Below are 22582 nucleotides of genomic sequence, written 5' to 3'. Positions count from 1 at the left end.
TAAGGTACAGTATGTACATGAGGAGACATAAGGTGCATAAGGTACAGTATGTACATGAGGAGACATAAGATGCATAGGGTACAGTATGTACATGAAGAGACATAAGGTGCATAAGGTACAGTATGTACATGAGGTTAGACATAAGGTGCATAAGGTACAGTATGTACATGAGGAGACATAAGGTGCATAAGGTACAGTATGTACATGAAGTTAGACATAAGGTACAGTATGTACATGAAGTTAGACATAAGGTGCATAAGGTACAGTATGTACATGAGGTAAGACATAAGGTGCATAAGGTACAGTATGTACATGAGGTTAGACATAAGGTGCATAAGGTACCGTATGTACATGAGGAGACATAAGGTGCATAAGCAGCAGCTATATACCATATATGATTATGTGCAATAATCCAGACTGTCGTCTTTCTGGAAACAGATGATGTAACATCTTATCTTTAATCTGATTGGCTGATTCTTCTGAACTAAAGAACGAGTCCTCCTTCATTCTCTTTCAGACTCCAGAACTTCTCTTTCAGTAAACATCTGTTTATTCTGATCTGTTTATTCTCATCTGTTTATTCTGATCTGTTTATTCTGATCTGTTTATTCTCATCTGTTTATTCTCATCTGTTTATTCTGATCTGTTTATTCTCATCTGTATATTCTCATCTGTTTATTCTGATCTGTTTATTCTCATCTGTTTATTCTCATCTGTATATTCTCATCTGTTTATTCTGATCTGTTTATTCTCATCTGTTTATTCCCATCTATTGAATTCAGTTCAGTTTTGATCAGTGATGATGAAGATTACAGCCACCCTCCTCATCCTCTCCTCTGTACTTCATGTCAAAGCGATCCCAGGAAGTAAGTACATTATATTTATGTTATTATATAATATATACATTTATATCTACTGTTATTATATAAAACCAAATATGAACAATGCACAATACAAACAAATGACATGCGCACGCACGCACGCACGCACTCACACACACACACACACACACACACACACACACACACACACACACACACACACACACACCCTCCTTTTACTACCTGTCAGGCCCGCTGAAAGGCGGGGCTAAAGGGGCCTCAGGCGGGGGTGGGGGTGGGGGGGGGGGGGGGCGCCGGCAGAGACATCGCAAACTTCTTCACATAATAATTCATTTAATTTATATTTGTGTGGTGGTGGACTGGTGGAAATGCGCGAGAGAGAGAGAGAGAGAGAGAGAGAGAGAGAGAGAGAGAGAGAGAGAGAGAGAGAGAGAGAGAGAGAGAGAGAGAGAGAGAGAGGGGGGTTGCCAGGTAAAATCTATGAAAAAAGCAAAAATGTGCGCTTACAGTATTGATTGATTGATTGAAGTCACGGGGAGAAAAGTAAACAAAACATTGTCTGGATTTATGATGAGACAGAAAATAGCATGTTTTCAACTAGAAATGATGAATTTAGGAGATGTTTGGACGTTGGAGGGACAGCTATTGTGAGTGCAGAATGTTTAATGTGCAGAAGTGGCTGCTGTGCCTATGAGTAAAAGTGCAACAGTATAAAATGGACTCATAATCTCGTATCAAAAGTAAAAGTACTCATTATGCAGAATGTCCCAATTCATGTTTTCAAATGTATAAAAACCTTTTGAAAATAGCAGATCTACAAGCTCTGTGAGCTTGTAGATCTCTGTGAGCTGTAGATCTCAGCCCTATATAGGCTACATTTCGGCCATTTGAAAATAGCCCTGTAAAAGTACTCACAAGGACTGGAGTACTTTTACTTTTGGTACTCAAAGTACATTTTTATACCAATACTTTTGTACCTTTACTGAAATTCATTTTTAATTGATTTTTACTTGTAAGGGAGTATTTCTACATTGCATTATTCATACTTTTACTTAAGTAAAACATGTGAATACTTTTTCCACCACTGGTTATGAACAGAACTGACTATATATTGGCTTGAGGCTAAAGTGGCCAACGTGAAATCGCGCAAAGACACCCGACTTAATGTTTTGAGGTCAAAAATAATAATAAATTATTTCAAAAACCGAGAAAAACCCGAAAATAATAATAAGAAATTAATAAATAACTGAATTAAAACCGGAAAAAAATGTGCTACTTTTAATATCCAACCTTTCACTTCATATAAGAACCAAACATGATTGTTTAACATGATGATTATGTGTTATTGTCACTGTGAAGAAGTTTGTTGTTTAACGTCATCTTTGTTTTATTTCCAGTGTTCCATGAGGACATTAAAGTCTATAGCTGTTCAGACACAGTTAAAGACTCATATAAAGAGTGGATGATGGGACTGGATGGTGAAGTGATGATGTACGCAGACTTCAACAAAGGGAAGGCGGTGGAGCCTCAGCCTCCGTTTGTAGATCATATGACCTACACAGGAGCTTATGAACAAGCTTTGGCTGATCAGCACTACTGCAAAGCCGCGCTGGACATCGTTCGCACTGCCTTGAAGAAACCACCAGTGAAAGGTACATGAATACTATTAACACAATAGTTATTAACTAAAACGGTTGAACACACACACACACACACACACACACACACACACACACACACACACACACACACACACACCTTTACTTATTTATTGGGATTTTCAATATAAAGACATGAATTATGTCAAAATCCAAGATAATACGATTATACAACAGTTATGCTCCTTACACACCGGGGGCGATTTTTTCATGCGAATAATAGTTTTTTTAAAACCTTATAAAGTCAATGCAAGCTTCCATGGAGTGAAAAAGCGAAAAAGCGTCTTTTAATCTGCGTATATTCGCATAATCGCCGGTGTGTAACGACCTTTACCATCAAAATAAAACATATCAGAATGTATTCATATTGTGAGGCATTTCGCTCTCAAAATAACAACCTTTTTGCAAGTGTTATCTCTGTTATCCTCAGTGGTGAGCTGTGGATTTTTTAACTAAGGGGGCTATATTTTATGACGTCACGTGCGCGCGCACGTGCACGCTCGCGCGCAGGCATGTGCACATAGCAACATGCCTGCATATCCAACATAGCAACATTATTTTCCTTTTTTTTATATAAAAGCCCTTTACATATATTCACCCACACATAAGTACTTAAAATAATCAATCAACTTGTCTTTACTTGAATAACTTTTTTTTAAAGACTTCCATTGCTTTTAAAACAGTGTTTTTTAAAACAAGTAAAAAAAAAATATATACCCTTTTGCTACTCACCAAAACAAAGACGGTTTTATGGAGTTGAAAGCCTACTTTACTAAATGGGAACACGTGAGTCCCCACCTCACGTCTAAAATACACTTTTTGGCCAGAAAAGAAAATATTTCACCGGAATTAAAACCTGTTTTTCGTTACTCCACAGTGCCCTCTACAGATCTGGTCAATGGAATTTTCCTATTAGACCAGATTCTTCCTTCCGGTGAAATATTTTCTTTTCTGGCCAAAAAGTGTATTTTAGACGTGAGGTGGGGGCTCACAGTGTTCCCACTTAGTAGAATAGGCTTTCAACTCCATTAAACCGTCTTTGTTTTGGTGAGTACCAAAAGTGTTTTATTTTTACTACAGACGAGAGGCTGCGCTACCGCGGTGCGAGGGGAAGAATCGAAAGTACCATAACGTTAAGGAGAACTCCTTCTAACGCTATGGACCAGAGCTAGACAGGGATAAGTTTGTGAGTGTCTGGCAGGCTACTAGCTCTTGTCCTCTGCTAAGCGATTAACCCTTTCACACTCCATGGCTTTAATGTTATGCAAAGCAGCCAGGTTGAGGCCATTGTTAAAGGTGTTAAAGACGGCTCGCCCCCATAGAGGTATAATATAGCTCGCCCCTGACGGTGCGTTGTTGTGTTAATGATTGACGGCTCGCGGGCGGCTGACGGTGAGTGCTCGTGCGTGCATGTGGAGCTCGTGCATGTGGAGCACGCGCGAGCCCCCAGCCTGGGAACTAAGGGGTCGACGACCCCCCGTAGCACCCCCTTCAGCTCAACCCTGGTTATCCTGGAAATACATGATGGGGTCTGACTGACAGACAGACAGACAGACAGACAGACAGACACTTTAGCTTAAGTAAAACATTTGAGTACTTCTTCCACCACTGAAGGATGGTAGACTGTGTTGTTAATGTTGTTTTATGGTCGGTTAATTAATTAATACAAAACATTCGCGCATGAGTCGCGCACGCATGTGGTCCGCAACACAGGTGCGGGGGGGGGGGTGGGCACAGTTTATGCCCGGTCAACATTAGATTCCAGCAGCTGGACGGACGGACAGACAGACAGACAGACAGACAGACAGACAGACAGACAGACAGACAGACAGACAGAGTCCTTGTTAACTCAGCCGCACTAGACAACTGGACACGTGGAGAAACAAAACCTAAAACATTTTAATGCCAGATTTCACATCCTGAACCTATCGTAGACTTTATGTAGAGACATATTTGGCTGATGGGGGGGGCAGTTAGCCTAGTGTTGATATTATACAGATGAATAAAACTGAACATTAATGACATTTTTCATTGTTGACTACTTCCAGATGGATATGTGTACTATGAGGCTCACCGCTGTGTGTTTAACTCCAGTGAGCTGAAGGACATACAGAACATATACTCACAGAATTTCGATGGTGATGAGTTCCTCAGGTGGGACAGTAGAGTAGATCAGTTTGTTGGATACACTGAGTTTGGTGTGATGAACGCAGAGCGCGGCAATAAAGATCCTGGAGCACTGGCTGGGATGAGAAGAAACCGAGAGGCACGCTGCAAACCCAACATTGAGATCTACTACTCCTCTGCTCTGAACAAGAGAGGTGAGCTGATCTCAGAGCAGCACTCAACACTCATCACCTCATAAACTATAACATGAAATCACATGATTCTATTCAGAGATGATTAATGGTGTTAATATTGATCATATAATAATTCTTACATATTTCCTTATCTGCTGAGAAACATTTCAGATCCTCTTGATTTATACTGTAATAGGCTGTCACGCAGTGGAAATAGCAGATCTACAAGCTCACAACATGTGGTGTCACCATCGTACAGTAGTATAAATGAAATAGATAGATAGATAGATCTAGGTTATGAGCGTTTTCACCTACATATAATGACCTGCCTAAAACAAAGACACCAGGATTAATGTTTTTAAATTATCATTAAAAAGAACCATGCAGGCTAAAACACACCTCTATACACTTCATTTCACCACCTGATTTTATATTTTAATTATTGTCTTAACTAGTTTGTTTTGTATGTTTTTAATCACAATATTTTACAGGATTATGTGTATTGTTTTGTTTGTTTATTAAGCAATATCATTTTCATACAATGATATTGCTTGGTTTATTGTTGTTTATGTAAAGCACTGTGTAACTGTGAATTATTTAATATGTTTAAATTATATTATATAAATGCATTCTACGTTGTAGAAAACCGTAGACTATTGTAAAATCTACAGTACTCTGGTGCCATCTGGTGGCCAAACACTGACATTTACAGTTACAATTCACAACGTAGGCATTTATCAGACGCTCTTAATCCAGAGTGATTTACAGTAAGCAAGGAAAACATGAGTTAATACATCAAATGCATAGAAATAGTAATCTAGGATCATATGTAAACCAATAACCTATCATCAGTCTAAACAGTATAATATCAAACAAATAAATAATATGTACATTGAAACTATCCAAATTATAGGATGCCAGGTTGAACCTGCCATCTGTCTACATAATATGCTATCTAAATGATCTAAATTACATTTTAACCTTTGAATAAAACTGCAAGGTCGTCAAGGATAGGTCAAGAAGGGAGTAGTCTAGGACGTGTGGAGCGTTGTCCAGGGTGTTTTAGAGAAGGGAGAAGAGTCTAGGACGTGTGGAGCGTTGTCCAGGGTGTTTTAGAGAAGAGAGAAGAGTCTAGGACGTGTGAGCGTTGTCCAGGGTGTTTTAGAGAAGGGAGAAGAGTCTAGGACGTGTGGAGCGTTGTCCAGGGTGTTTTAGAGAAGAGAGAAGAGTCTAGGACGTGTGGAGCGTTGTCCAGGGTGTTTTAGAGAAGAGAGAAGAGTCTAGGTCCTAGACTCTTCTCTCTTCTCTAAAACACCCTGGTATTGTTTAATTTCAAATTGAATTATTCTACTTAAAATGGTTTATAATAAGGGTAGTAATAATAATAATAATAATAATAAGACAAGACAAGACAACAGATTGAAAAACAATGCTGTATAACTGAATGCGTGTGAGCGCGCATGTGCGTCCGCACCTGGTTCCTGCCCACCTCAAGTCACCATTTGACCAATCTTGCCCGGACATCAAAATGAGTTTGACACCTCTGGTCTAGGACGTGTGGAGCGTTGTCCAGGGTGTTTTAGAGAAGGGAGAAGAGTCTAGGACATGAGGAGCGTTGTCCAGGGTGTTTTAGGGAAAGGAGAAGAGTCTAGGACATGAGGAGCGTTGTCCAGGGTGTTTTAGGGAAAGGAGAAGAGTCTAGGACATGAGGAGCGTTGTCCAGGGTGTTTTAGGGAAAGGAGAAGAGTCTAGGACATGAGGAGCGTTGTCCAGGGTGTTTTAGGGAAAGGAGAAGAGTCTAGGACATGAGGAGCGTTGTCCAGGGTGTTTTAGGGAAAGGAGAAGAGTCTAGGACGTGTGGAGGGTGAGAGGTTGTATAGGGTTGGATCAGGTATATGGAGGTGTTATACCTTTGGTTGGTTTGTAGGCCAACATCAGTGTTTTGTACTCTGTGAGGGCAGCAACTGGAGGGTCAATGGAGGGAGAGGAGAACGGGGAGAGCTGGGAAATGTGAACATTTTGGCTGGTGAAGAACAAGTGTGTTGCAGCTTTCATTTGGATGATATACAATTATTAATGATAATAACATGTTCCTACTTCCTATGACGGTTATATAATAATTATAATAATAATAATAATCTTATTTATCCAGTGGAGCCCAAAGTGAGTCTGAAGTCAGAGACTCCCCCTCGTCGTGGTGAACACACTCACATGCTGAGGTGCAGCAGCTACGACTTCTATCCTAAAGTGATCCTGGTGACCTGGTGGATAGGTCAAGAACCTTTGACCTCTGTTCTCTCCTCTACTGACGTGCTGTCTGATGGAGACTGGTACTACCAGTACCACTCCTACCTGGAGTACACACCCAGGTACACACCTAACAGACACCTATACATAGAAATACACCTAATAGACACCTATACATATATTCTTTCAAACAAAACAAGTGTTACTCACTTGCTGAAAATTGCCCATTAATTGGTAGGCTAATATTAAGTCACACACACACACACACACACACACACACACACACACACACACACACACACACACACACACACACACACACACACACACACACACACACACACACACACACACACACACACACACGATTCCGTGTTTATCACCAGTCTACTCCAGACACAACTACACAGCAAGCTCGTCGTCGTGCAAGCATGACGAACGCACACAGAGACCCGCGAGCGAGTGTGCTATACATGAATACACACACAGGAATACGCTGTAACGTGCATATCTTGTTGCTAAGTTTCTTCTGCCTCTTGCCTTCCCATTTTTTCTGCAATGGGGAGGGAATAGTGGAATACACAATAAACACTAGAGCGGAGGAGAGCCCAGCGGGGCATTCACGCTCCTACACAAAAATAGTCAAACCTTTTTTTTTCTCTCCAAAAAACTAAATAATAACAAAGATCAACGGATCAATGTGTCGAAGCGCGGCGCGTTTCAGCGTGTAGATCGGCTACTTTCACAATCTGTCCTAATGTTAGTGCTAATTAACAGCTGCTCACTCACTGCCAGACCGGGCGGGGAGGAGGGGCCGCTTCAGCTCTGAGCAGATCCACATGGACACACATTCAACTTGAGGACGCACGCACGTCATGATTATTTTAGGTGTACATTTACATATAATAGTTCATCGTTTAGTTATTATGATGAGCGGCATGGCTCATTTTGGGGGCCCCCTCGGCACAGTGGTTCCCCCCCCTGCACCTGTGCGTAGGTACTGATCATCCTCATCAGATAGAAAACATGCAAACGTGCTTTTTGAAGAGGATCATCAGCAGAAAAAAGTGTGTGTGTGTGTGTGTGTGTGTGTGTGTGTGTGTGTGTGTGTGTGTGTGTGTGTGTGTGTGTGTGTGTGTGTGTGTGTGTGTGTGTGTGTGTGTGTGTGTGTTACAGATCAGGAGAGAAGATCACATGCATGGTGGAACATCCCAGCCTGACCGCGCCTATCAAGATGGACTGGGGTCAGTTACTGTAATCTACTGTAATATACTGTATTCTACTATATTCTACTATAATCTACTGTATTCTACTGCATTCTACTATATTCTACTGTAATCTACTGTATTCTACTGTAATGTGTTACATTGCACTCTGTTTTAAGGGTTCAAGGATTCTTCTCTTTTTGTACCTGAAGGTACATTTGTTTTGCAGAAAGGAAACACAGCAATCCAATTAAAAACAAGACACAATAATAATACAGACACCAGAAATAACCAGAAAATACAAATACATTAAAACATCCTAAAAAAGTAACCATTCTAATAAGAAGGTCATGACAGGAGCCTCACCTACTTAGAGCTTATAAGTGTCTTGTCTAGATCAGGTACATCATCTTTGTTTACTAATGGCTGCAGGTATAAAGACATTTATAGAATGTATAGAATTTATAATATAATATAATATAATATAATATAATATAATATAATATAATATAATATAATATAATATAATATAATTAATATAATTAATATAATATTTCTATTGTCAGATGACTCCATGCCAGAGTCAGTGAAGAACAAGGTGGCCATGGGAGCATCAGGTCTGGTTCTGGGTCTGGTCTTGTTCCTGTCTGGATTCATCTACTACCAGTGGAAGAAACAAGGTGATTAGCATGTTTAATTAACATGTTTCATTAATTAATCTACTACCAGTGGAAGAAATGAGGTCAGATCAACAGAGGATCACATGACATGTGGAACCCTCACATAAATGCAAACAAACAAACAAACAAACAAACAAACACATATGTAAAGCCACATCCTAACTGGTTTATATTGGTTTAGAACCTTAACCAGTTTAGACCAGTTTAGACGACCTAATTAGAGGTCAAAGTGTGTTCTATGTTGTCACATTTAGTCTTAAATAAGAGTCAAATGTTCAAATTAGTTCTGATGCAACATGTGACCCTGATGACTGAACCCTAATGTTGTTGTGTTGTTGTGTTATTGTGTTGTGTGTACATTTATGCATTTTATGGAGAAATACACACAATACAGTACATAGGATTTATTTGTGTGTCTGTTTTAACTGTCTCTCTTCTTCTTCTATCAGGTCGTATTCTGGTGCCGACAGCCAATGACGATCTTTAGACTCCTCCCACACACCCAGGTTCACTTCCTCTTTCTTTTTACTAAACCTTTTTACATATACATTCATACAGTTTTAATGTATAAAAGTGTATAAAACTAGAAAACATACACAAAACAACATGCTTGCGTAAGAAGTGAAACAACTAGCCTGGTAAACCTTCCCGGTCGCGTGAATTCACATTATCATGTGTCTTCTGCTTAATTTCTTAGAATAATGAATCTAATAATCAAATGTAATAATCAAAGGATTTGTTGTATCAGACAACACTGATGTCAATGTGGTCAGATGGGGGGGGGGGGGGGGGGTGCTCTTGGTGAACTGTGTAGTTTGGACCATTCATCATCAATCAAATATAAAAATGTTTTACATGACGCAGGAGTTTAGATCCCATAGCCTGAGAGGACGTTCAGGTGACTCAGTTAGGAAGTGAAGAGACGACACAATGCAGCCAAACTCTGAACCAATCATTTGAACACAGCATTTCAGTGAACTGTACCAATGATTCGGTTAATTGAACACAACATTTCAGTGAACTATACCAATGATTCAGTTAATTGAACACAACATTATAGTGAACTGAACCAATGATTCAGTTAATTGAACACAACATTTCAGTGAACTATACCCAATGATTCAGTTAATTGAACACAACATTTCAGTGAACTGTACCAATGATTCAGTTAATTGAACACAACATTTCAGTGAACTGTACCCAATGATTCAGTTCATTGAACACAACATTTCAGTGAACTGTACCAATGATTCAGTTGAAACATTCCATCACTAGCAGGATCAAAGACAGAACCTTGTGGTCCAAAGGAGAGTGTTCTACCAACTGAGCTGCCCTTTCTACTAAGATACACTATTGACAAAGTATTGGTCAAATGTTGTTTGAATGGACTGAGTTGTTTCTACTTTGATGGTTACTGTAGTTGCAGGGAAGGTGCTGGGAGGTTAGGTTTTTAAGTAGTTTAGGCCTACTAATAACATTTAGCAAGTTATAAATAACACATTAACTAATCATTTGGGAATGATTAATTTGTTATTCTAAAGTGTTAACATGTTCACACAGTTAATACATTCTGATTCTTATTGGTTTATTGTCTTTTCACAGAACACCTGGGTGTGTTTTCAGAGAAGCAGAGAGTCATTGCTGCCCCCTGGTGGAGAGAGGAGTAAATACATGTGTGTCCATTCAGCTTTTAAATACTAATAACAGCAGCAAAATGATGACATCATCAACCTTTTTCACAAATGTGTCCTTTACACAATTAAAATGCTAATTAGCTAGCCAAGGCTAACGAGAATTAGTGTGCAGACTCTGTCTTTTCCCGGTGTTTCGCCCAGTTCGACCTGGTCATTTATTATGTAATCATTTATAATGTGTGATAATGAATGTGTTAAGATCATTATGACATCACTGTTTCCCTGTGATGGGTGGACCTGGACCCTCTAGGGTGGTCCGGGGTTATGGGTGGACCTGAACCCTATAGGCTGGTCCGGGGTTATGGGTGGACCTAGACCTTCTAGGGTGATCTGGGGTGATGGGTCCACCCAAATTAGACAACGGTGGGCCACTACAGTCTATGAAATGAATGGGAAACACTGATGACATGTGTTACGGCCCTGTGTGGCCTCATATTGTGTTTTTTAACCCTCCGAGTGTTCTCAGTGCCCCGTTTGGTAATTGGAGGGTGGAGTGGAGATTGGAGGAGTGGCGTGGTGTCTGGAGACACACCTGGGCTTCATCCTCAATCAGCCCAGCCAGAATAAAAGCCTGGGAGAAGCTCCTCTTCAGTCCTTTAACCCTCCGTCACCTCCATGTGCTGAACCCTTTCTGTTAGTTAGTTGGTGTTTACTACTGTAGGTCTATATAGGCTGTGTGCCATACCTTTTTCTGTTTAGTGCGTAAAGGTAACTTTAATACTGTGTGTTTAAAGTACAGACACTTATTAGATAGGAAACTTCACTTCACTATGTTCCAAACCTTCACCTGAGTGTACTAGAGAAGGGAAGCTTGGTAGGGGTGTGCCGCCATTTGTTTTGTTCCCCGTTTTGAGCCTGTTTTGTTTAGTTAGGGAGCCTAGACTAGTGGTTCTCATACTTTTTCATGGCAAGGACCCCCAAAATGATATGTATTTGGCCGCGGACCCCCATCTCGAAATATTTTGTTCCAGGGACCCCCCAGAAGCCAAGATTTGTGTTAAAAATGTTCGCTTTAAAAATATATATATATTCAAAGATTTTCACTCATTTTCATGTTTTTTCAAAAATAGCAGATCTATAAAAAAAATAGCTCATAGCTATAGCTTGTAGATCTGCTATTTTTGAATAACCAAAGTATAAAAGGTTGAAGTGATTTAAAATGATTGTGTGATGCTATATTAACACATTTTGCTGGGGACCCCCTGGAACCCCTCCAAGGACCCCTGGGGTTCCCCGGACCCCACTTTGAGAACCGACGGCCTAGACTGTAACTCTTGTTTTGGTGTAGTTTAGGTTTTCTTTTCAGGTAGGGTTGGAGTATTTTGGCTTTGGCCACCCTGAAGTTTTGTGCTTTCCCTAATCTGTTTAATAATCCATTGTAAATTTAAGTTTGATCCTATTAATAAATTGTAAACTCTTTCCGTTCCTCTGGTTTGTGATATTTTTACCTCTTTATATATATATATTTACCTCTTTATAGCCTCTAGACCTTATAAGGTCGTAACACTACTGTTCATTTATATCTTATATGTCAAGTAGGGGTCGGTCTCTGTCTCTCTGTCTGTACATCTGTTCCCTGTACATTGTCAATGTCTTTCTCAGGTTTTTTTAATCAGTTACTGTGCTTAGGTAGTCTAGCTGCCACAGTATACCGTCTGTTTAGGGCCAAATATGTTTCTTCTTTGTGTTGTGATTGTGTAAGTTCATTCCAATAAGTGATGTATTTATCTTTTTCTTTAGTTATAATGTGGTTAGGTCTAATCTTTAGTTATAATGTGGTTAGGTCTAATCTTTAGTTATAATGTGGTTAGGTCTAATCTTTAGTTATAATGTGGTTAGGTCTAATCTTTAGTTATAATGTGGTTAGGTCTAATCTTTAGTTATAATGTGGTTAGGTTTAATCTCTAGTTATAATGTGGTTAGGTCTAATCATCTGAGTGATAGTGTAGCTGCACTGAGGCTGGCTGTGGTTTGTGATGTCAGAAGGTGAAAGGTCAGCTAGTTTCAGGACCAGTTGACTGAGGCTCCTTTCTATGTTCAACTCTTGGCAGACAAGGGCTTTATAATGGTAACAGGCGGGGTCACTCTTTTTAATATGGCTCCAGAATTTAATAGATCTTTTTTTGTATATTAAGAAGTAAAGGATATTGGCCTAATTCAGCCCTGCATGCAGAGTTTGTGCTTTTTCTTTGTACCAGGATAATAGTTTTGCAGAACTCTGCGTGCAGGATCTCAACTGGATTTTTGTCCAATTTTGCCCAATCACTTTCTAATAAAGGGCCCCATACCTCACTGCCATACAGTGCTATGGATTCTATAACCAAATTAAATATTTTGAGCCATGTCCTGATCGGAAATTGGATTTGAACTGAACACTTGATGGCATATAAAGCCCTTTTTGCCTTCTCTTTGAGTTCCTTCACAGCTGAACAGAAGTTTCCTTTGGAAGCCAAATAAAGTATAGAAGTTTGTTTGTTCTATTTGGGTCCCACCTATTTTGAATGTTGAGTAATTTCTCTGTAACCGTGATACATTTTGGAAGGTCATAATTTTGGTCTTCTTCATATTCACTGTCAGGGCCCAGGTCTGACAGTACTGATGAAGAATGTCCAAGCTTTGCTGAAGACCTTCTCTAGTAGGATACAGTATGACCTGATCACCTGCATAAAACAGCCTTGCTTCACCCCTCTGCCTTGTGGGAAGAAGTCTGTATGTTCATCTCCAATTTTGACAGGCAATATTTTATTTTCATATATGTGTAACTGGGTGGAGTTAATGTTGTCTTATAGATACACACAGAGATAGACGGGAACGCCCAGGAACGCCCCATTCGATTTTAGCTTGGGGGAAAACAGAACGATCTGCCTCATAGAGTTACATCATACACGATCGTTTGGATCACTTTCAGAGCTGTTTTATGGACGATAGAAACATTGTCAGCCAAGAAAAATCCATCAGAAGGACAGCTGGAACACAATCGTCCACTCGCCCTCGGAAAAGTTGACTTATTATTAAGATATATGTGACTAAAAAGACCAAACATCTATGAGCTCACAGCGCGTCGGAACGCGACGCGTTGTAACTGTGAGCTAGATTGGCAATGTTCGGTTTATGTTCCCCCCAGAATACGTAAGCTGGGGTTCATGTGGTTTATCAGATTATCTTTATATCATCTTATTGCATGAGTCAAGTTTCAGCACAAGCACCACTGAGATCGGAGATCTGTTTCCCTCTTTACATCTCCGTCTGAATAGCAAAACACTCGCCCCAAAACACAGTCGCCCCGGGGCAAACCTGCGAGGATTCACCTGGTATTCCTAAACGTAACCTCAGTAAAACGGTGCCAAAACATAACCTTATTCCTAAACTGAACCTCAGTAAAACTATGCCTAACCCTGATTTCAAACCTTATCCTCTGTAAAACAAATACAAGAATACAAGAACCGCTGGTCGGTGAGAAAAATGGGGGCGAGCGTGTTTTGGGACGAGTCTTCTGGTTACCTCTCGTCTCCCTCTTTGTTACAAAACATGTTTACATATGCACAGTGTTTAATCGCCTGGTAGAGACACTATTACAAGATATGATCAATTAAACTTACCCTAATATCAAAACCCAACAGCCATTAAGTCATCAATAATGTTTATAGGGAATTTGAAGTACAGTTTAGAGACGGAACGGCACGTACCGACGCCATTATCATTTGGCGAAGTGCGCCATTTAATATCATGCAGGATTTACACACTGCTTTAGCTCCGTGTTCATTGCCAGATTTACAATTGTGTTTTCTGTAGGTTTTAAACAAGGATAGCCGGGTTTGGCTTGTTTTGTGTGTAAATCGCTGCATGTTGAACTGCGTTTCCAAACTGTAATGGCGTCGATGTCTCCTGTACTTGGAATTCACTAAAACGTGTTATAAACATCATTGATGAATGAATGGCTTTTGCTTTTTGATAATATGATAAGTTTAATTGATCATATCTATAGAAAATGTAATAGTGTCTCTTACCAGGCGATTAAAGCAGATAACCTCGGGTCATTGTGTTGTGTTGGATCCTCTGTCCAGTCAGGACAACATTCCAATCGGACTCTTGTTTAATTTGCTAATGTAGCGTTCCTTGTCGAGTGGCAACAAGGTTCTGTGCCTGTGATCTGGCAAGCCATGACGCCTGCTTTTTAAATTGGTATACTTTTACAGCATATACATCCCTCGGTCTATACCAGCTGGGGGAAATCTGTGTTTTCCCCCGAGCCGACTCCACCCCCCTAGGTACGACCCACTGATGACACTACGCGGTGTGGATGTATTCCCCCTCTGATGTGTGTGTGTGTAGAGCTGAGGATGGATCATGATTGGTGAACCAATCCGACTGCTGTCCAATCATGGTCTGGTTGTCCTTTTAAAAGCAGGAAGTTGTCATTCAACAACAGATTTGTTTGCAGATTTTGCACAGGTGGGCAGAGTGTGATCCAGCGTCACCCATGGTAAATGTAATAGTTCATTTATAGTTATTGCTACTTTTAAATGGGGCTAACAATGGAGTGTGTAGCTTGTGGGGCAGAATTTTGCCATTAAGGTGCGCTCCACTCTGCTCGCCCTGTGGTAAGGATGTTTTTATTATGTGTGCGTAATGTCAGGATGTTTTGAAATGTGCGTCAATGTATTAAGCTATTTAATGCAGTCATATTGTTTTGTGTACATGGTATGTAGTTGTATGTTTTAAACCCACTGTATTTATATAATATTGGTCCATTTGAACTCCTATTTGATGCCATGTCTGAGCAAAGTGAACTAATATGTGTGTGTGCTCTTTTGCAGTGAAACGACTAACCTATGAGTTAATTACTCCCTGTTTGTGTGCTGTGGCTTATCTGCTCTGGACAATGCTTGGGGAGATGTGTTCTATTGACCAGTTGTATTGCAGTGGCATTTAATAATTTAATGTGAATAAAATGTAAAACTTTTGCAACGTCATGGTGTCATTGCTGAGCCTCCTACCCAGTTTTCAAAGCTCTGTTAAACGAACCTCCTTTTAATGTTGAGCCTTAATTGGCTTGTTGGTTTAAATCCAACTGGCGTAGTCAGTAGTATTTATGATTTTAGTAACCCCTATTTTGGCCAGGGTGGTTACATATGGATTTAATTACCTCAAAGGACTTTTCCTCCTATACCACCTTCTATTCATTTAAAAAGTGTGTGTGTGTGTGTGTGTGTGTGGGCTGAACATTCAACTGTTCTATAATTTGGGAGGAATCCAATCTGACTTTTGCTTTAGACATTGTGCTCGGTGAGGAAATCTATAATTTAAAATGCTGCCAGATAACTTACCTAACCCCAGGTTACTACTTACACAGATGCCTCTGTAGTTGTTGGGACTTGAAAATGGGTGTGATCAACCCTTCACTCCAGCTTTCAGGTTAGTGACCCACACGTAGTACCAAGGTGAATAGTTTTAGGGTGGCCAATTTACATTTTCTGTTGGTATATTTTAACATCTCATTTAGGATGCCATCAGGCCCACATGCTTTTTGGTTCTGCAGAGCCTTTAGTTTCTCTTGCTCGCTCGCTCTGAGTTTAAAAGGAGAGCATGTGTTGAGATGAAACTTAGTGAGAAAAGGAGCAAATATTGAGGTTTAAGACGAAGAATTTATTTTAAGTGATTTTTTGACAAGTGAATAATGACATGAAACACATTTTGTATGAATAATATTCAGCTAGTGGAGTTTATGTTGTGTGACAAATAGTGTATCATTCTAATGTTAATTTAAAATGAGACATTCCTCTAAATCTGTCTAGAAATGTCAAAACAAAAGTTCAGTTCAGTTTTAGCCCCTCCCCCTGTAACATTCTCTGCACGTCTGACTCTGACATTAAATACTTTTGAACACTTTTGTTGTTGTTGTAAAAAACATGTTTTATACATAATGTCTGGTGTCCATTGGGCTGCTAGTCTGCTGGTTGTGCAGGAGGCTGTGAAACCTTTCTTTCAATCAGGATGTCTGGAAACAGTCCTATTCATGAACCATATTAACTTATAGACAATTGGGTCCAAACCAGTTCTTCCCTATTCTGCCCACCTGAGCATGCCAGTTATTAAAGTTGAATAAAGTTATGAACTGCTACATATGAGGACACAAAGCATCAGAGAATAAGTGCAAAATGTGAATTAATGGAGCAGCAAATTACACACATTCAAACGTAATGTAGATGAGTATTATCATGAGATGATCTTATTAATATCTTATCTTAATGTGTACTTTATAGAACATGAACATACGTTGGCATTCATTCATCCATTCGTATGTATGTATTTATTTATTTATTAGAAAAGAAAAACATATTTATTGGTAGGCCTACAATTGAAACATGAGCATGTTTGGAGACATGTTTGGTTTGGAAATGTGGAAAGGTATTAAAAAGCAATGTGACTTCTACTTATGATACAGGCCCACTGAAAATACCAATTATAATACAAATACTACGTTATGGTGCAACATCGAGAGTCATGTGAGTTAAATGCTTTGTGTTTCCAGTCTTTTCGATGAAGTCCCAAAATCCACCTCTTTCTTAGTGGGAACACCAAAGCCCTCCACCTCACGTCTAAAATACACTTTTTCGCCAGAAAAGAAAAGGTTTCACCGGAAGATTTTTTAAAAAGTTACTCTACTGTGCTCCCTACAGCATTGGTTCTCAAAGTGGGGTCCGGGGACCCCCAGGGGTCCTTGAGGGAGTTCCAGGGGGTCCCCAGCTAAATGATAGATTAGGCACCAAATGGACCCTTATGGGTCTGTAACTCTGAGAGTTAAATTGACATAGATTTTAAAATATAAATTGCGGTCCAAGTGATAGAAAAGACATTAAATGGGGGTCCGTAGCCCTAATGCATGTCAAACTGGTGGTCCTTCAAATTAAAATGGTTGAGAATCACTGCTATAGAGCCGTAAAAAATCTTCTCTTATGGGGTCCCTGACATATCTTTTGAAATGGGGGTCTGCGGGCTAATAAGTGTCAATTTGGGGGTCCTTTACATGAAAAAGTTTGAGAACCACTGCCCAACAGAATTGGTCAATGGTAGTTTTCTATTGACAAGATTTGTAGGGGGCCCAGTGGAATAACTAAAACATTTTTTCTTCCGGTGAAATATTTTCTTTTCTGGCAAAAAAGTGTATTTTAGACGTGAGATGGAGGGCTTTGAGTTTTTCCACTAAGGTAAATAGGCTTTCAATTCCATAAAACCGTCTGTTTTAGTGCATATAGCTAGCTATCTTTTTTTACTACAGATTAGAGTCTGCGCTACCGGGGGTGTGAGGGAAACGGCTCGAAACTTGACTGGAGTATTTCCAATTTGTTATACTTTTAGTTCTACTCCACTACATCTCAGAGGCAAATATTGTACTTTTACTCAACTACAATTATTTGACAGCTTTAGTTAAGATTTTCATTATTACAAATCATGCATTAACCACTTCAGCCCTTTATATACTTTGGCTATTTTCAAAAGATTTTTATACATCTGAAAACTTGAAATGGGACATTCTGCATGAGTACTTTTGGTACTTTAAATACATTTTGATGCCAATACTTTCATTCTTTTACTCAGAGTCTTTGTTCACTGTATTAGTCCGTATTTTTCCAAAATATGTGTTTTAATCCCGTCTGTGTCCGATTCTACTGTACTCCTCAATGGGCGGTAGTGATGGGACGCATCAGGTGAAAGCCGGTATTACACTCAATGTAAACAGGAAGTAAACGAGGGGGGAGACTGACATTCGGCCACAAACGGGATTAAAACACATATTTATTGACAAATACGGACTAATACATTGCACAAAGACTCCGGATGCTGAGGTAACATTTTGCAGCAACCGGAAATCACCTTATATATTTTTGTACATGTGCGGAGAAATACGGGCTTTACTGGTGAAAGTGCAGGACGCGGTGGGGGGTGCAGCCAGGACTATCGTAGATACGAAAGTCAAAGTCAGACTCGATTCGGCTCAGGCTCACTCACATGCCGCGCTGTCTGCCAAGCCCCACTTCTTCATAGTTAGCCTATATTAATTGTATTAACATACTCTACCATACAGATTGGACTAAATTACATTTTATTCATTAAAAAGAAAGTTGTGCCGCTTTACTGTTGATGCATGAATCCAGTGTTTTTGTTTGACTTTAAAAGAAAACAGCAGATGGCAGTATTGTACCATTTAAATGTGTTATCATGTAGTTAGCATTACAACTGTTGTGGATGGAAAGCAGCGTCATTCATAAAGAGATTGTTATTATGTGCACATAACATCCATGGCCAACTGCAAGGATTAGGGCACATGCGCAAATCTGCGTCGTCATGGCAACGCGTTTGTATGACCATGTTTTGTTGATGGAACACTTGGTGCTGTGACGTCAGAGCAGAGGCGTCTATATAAAGGTGAAGATGAGTTCCAGGACTCAGTCTCACTGAGACAAAGCTCTGTACTGAGTTCGTACTGTTCGTTCCAGAGCATCACCTACAGCAGAGTCTACAGCACATTGGATCCAGGACTGTCAACAATGGGACGCAGAAAGTCCACCAGGAAGCCAGCAGCGGCCAAGAAACAACAGATGGGTCTGGACACCATGTTCACCTGTCCATTCTGTAACTACCTAAACTCCTGTTCTGTCACAATGGAAAGGACTCGGAGTGTGGGGATTATAACATGCTATGTGTGCATGGAGGCGTACCAAACGCCTATACATTATCTGTCAGAGCCGGTGGATGTTTTCAGTGAGTGGATAGATGCCTGTGAACAGGCCAACGCATAGCCCTTCAACAAGGTGTCTACACTGAAGTCTTCCTCAGAAGGAGGTACCTGCAGCCTGTCATGGATGCTTCCACACACAAGAGGGAGCTCCTCAGTCTGCAGAAGAACGATGAACATCATGCCAGAATGTCCTGACAGAAGAACAAAGGAGTATGATGTGAAGTCACTGGAGAAGCCATAATGATGGAGCTGCTTCAGAGGCTGCAGTGTTTGATATATTTCTCTGTCATTTATCTGTTCATAGACTGGCTGCTATGAGAGACAGTCTGTGGAATTACAGTAAAATGCTGTATATTAAGTAAACAATATTGCTTGTATTTTTGCTGTAATACTGTAACCGAGTACTCAAGTCAGTAAGTAGGCTACTGTAAATAATATTGTACATTTTACCTGTTAACTGTGATTTTACCCCAACTTACATGTTTTGGATCTGGTCAATAAAAAAAAAACGATAAAACAAAGAACAAGACACATTTAATTCCACTTTAAATCAGCAGTTCAAGTTTAAGTACAGCTACATTTCCCTTTTCTCCATTGGTTACAATACAGAAATGTGGTCAGATGAAAACACAACAAACAGTGTGTCTGTATCCATAACTATCAGAAGATAGTATTAAGTGATTGCGGCGGGCGGCAGTGGCTCAGGGGTAAAGTGGCTGGGTAGAGTGAACTGGAAAACCACAAGGTTCCCAGTTCGATCCCGGGCTGGGGCTGTTAGTGTCGAAGTGTCCTTGAGCAAGACGCTGAACCCCGCTGAACCCGGTGAGCAGGTTGGTGCCTTGCATGGTTTCCTCCGCCATCGGTGTATGAATGTGTGTGTGAATGGGTTAATGGCACATATAAAAGGATAAAAGCGCTATATTAATGCACCATTTACCATTTTATCCACAATTTAGCTCAAACCTTACTGAGGAACATAGGCAATCATTACAGCATATTGTATGCTTATCAATTTTTACACTATAAATCTAAACTATTTTTTTTAATCTACAGTGAAGCAATAGAGGAATTTGACATTTGGATAAAATAAAAACTAAAGCCCAAAATGGTTTTAATGTGTCACATTGTTTATTAAGGATCCCATTAGTCCTCACAGCAGTGAAGGCTATACTCTTCCTGGGGTCCAAACATTCACAATCAAATTAAAACATAATACAATGGAATTCCACCATTACATAGTTAAAACAACTATTATTATTATTATTATTATTCCAATGTGTTACTGCTCTATATATTTCATTAACCACTTTAGACCTATTTTTCTCTCTATTTTGAGCATGTCATAAGGGAAAGATTTAACAAACAAAACACATGTGAGCTTGTATATCAGTTATTTGTGGTTAACACGAGTAGTAACATATCGTTGCTGTCGAGCAGAAACCTCTTATCTCCATATTTTAACTTTGTGAGTGTTTTGGTAAATTAATGCCCTACTTCATCACTACAAGCTCCAATCGTGGTGCCAAGCTTTGAGCTTGTAGATCTGCTACTTTTGAATCCTGAAAAGTAACAGTTCTGGACATGTGTGCTGCTCTGTAAAAGTATTATAAATTGCACTAAAGCTAACGTGAGATTTACTGTAAGATACACTGTCCTGTAACAGCAGTTGATATGTTGTTTCTGTGTGTTTTCGTTTTGTTGCTGTAACTCACGTTAGATGCACTATGTATTTGATACTGAAATCAATGTTATTTCTTCCTGTAGAAGTCAGAACCAGTGGAGGTGCTAACCACATATGTTTTGTGTCTTGAACCAACCCATTGCAGCTTCACTAAAGTACCACATCATCCAACCCAGTGCCTCTGTGTGTGTTCTTGGTGGGACGGGTATACAGCGGTTACACACATATATATATATATATATTACGGCCGGGCCGGTGCATAACGTGCATGCCTACCCAAAAAAACAGACATACAAGCTGTCAACGCACTGCGACATGCCGTGTCGATAGCTTGCAGATCTGTTCTTTTGGGTAGGGAGAGCGGCTGCGCTGCTTCGTCCTCTATGCATGAACCCGAAGTTTACAAATTGTACTCTCACGGATGATCCGATCGTCTGATAAAAATATTAAGCATATGCCAAGTTAACTAAAGGTATATAAATGATGCTGAGCTAAACATGTTTCCTTAATTTCGAAGTTTTATAGTTAAACGTTATGATTAAAGTCCACAGTTCCTCTCACAAAGTGACAGCTCTTGCGCTCGCCATGTTTATGAACGGTTAAAAAATCTTTTGAAAATAGCAGATCTACAAGCTCACAACGCCTCACAAGCTTGTAGATCTGCTATTTTCAAAAGATTTTAATACATATTAAATTTGGGAAATGGGACATTCTGCATATCTTTACTTTTGGTATATTAAGTATATTTAATTTACTTGCATAATGGGGACACTTTAGTGTTTTATTTACCTTGCAGATGTCACCTCACCGCTGTAATTTAATTCATAAATATATTATTCAAAAGTTGTATTTGGAGTGGACTGCTTCAGGACATCTGACAGTTGGCTCTGGTATTTTTATGATCCATTTCACTGCATATATTCGCAAAGGGTGTTTAAACTGCTGTGTAGCGTAGGACAGCACTACGTAGTTTATGTAGGCTTTACGTAGGCTTCGTCCGGGAGGTCTTTACGTGCATGCTGTCTCCTGAATGTAGTTTTAGCACACACGTAACGCTGTGCATCTGAGAACCCACGACGATGGTGTCTCCAGGTATTTGTTAGTAAGATGTCTTCTATTTGTGGAAATTTCCTTGAGTTAGATGATTATGTAAGAGATATGTTTTGTTAAAGGAGCTTTTGTTGTGGCAGATTTTATCTGTCAAGCTTGGGAGAGAAGACAGAACACTCTCTATAATTCTGAGATGTAATTGCATGTATTACGTGAATATTGTAAAACATGTTATAAGCGTAAAATGGTGTCTTATAAACCCATGAGGGTTGGGCACTTTGTGTGCAGGACACAGACATAAAAAATGATCTATCTAAAATGATCTATCTATCTGTAGCAGCAGCTAGAATGAGCGTGGGCTTAGCATCTAAAATAGAACACCCGATTATTGTAATTAACGAAACATAATCACCTTGATGTGGACGTGCCACTCATGCTGTCTATCTGAAATAGCTTCATGCGCTCAATGTATTTAAATGCTTAAA

The 22582-nt window shown here is 39.7% G+C and overlaps 1 protein-coding gene across 4 annotated transcripts in view; it reads left to right on the top strand.

The window, feature by feature from the left end:
- Positions 1–22582, top strand: part of LOC308104776 (H-2 class II histocompatibility antigen, E-S beta chain-like) — a 202072-nt gene that overhangs the window by 95612 nt on the left and 83878 nt on the right. For 2 of the 4 annotated variants that reach the window (XR_013934854.1, XM_080455299.1), the window contains exon 1: positions 778–866. Coding sequence is in view for 2 of the 4 variants with exons in the window: in XM_080455301.1 (XP_080311427.1) it covers positions 800–866; positions 2240–2494; positions 4549–4821; positions 6953–7169; positions 8224–8291; positions 8819–8932; positions 9382–9419 (1032 nt within the window). In the remaining 2 variants the exon portion in view is untranslated. Of the gene's footprint in view, positions 1–517; positions 538–777; positions 867–2239; positions 2495–4548; positions 4822–6952; positions 7170–8223; positions 8292–8818; positions 8933–9381; positions 9439–10534; positions 12046–22582 lie in introns of those variants that run through there. The other 2 variants (XM_080455301.1, XM_080455300.1) reach the window with 2 other exon arrangements.

This window comes from Gymnoscopelus braueri, assembly GCF_963280865.1.
Source record: "Gymnoscopelus braueri genome assembly, chromosome: 1".
NCBI lineage: Eukaryota > Metazoa > Chordata > Actinopteri > Myctophiformes > Myctophidae > Gymnoscopelus > Gymnoscopelus braueri.
The sequence above is the reverse complement of the archived record's forward strand: the minus strand, read 5'-3'. Positions and strand labels throughout refer to the sequence as shown.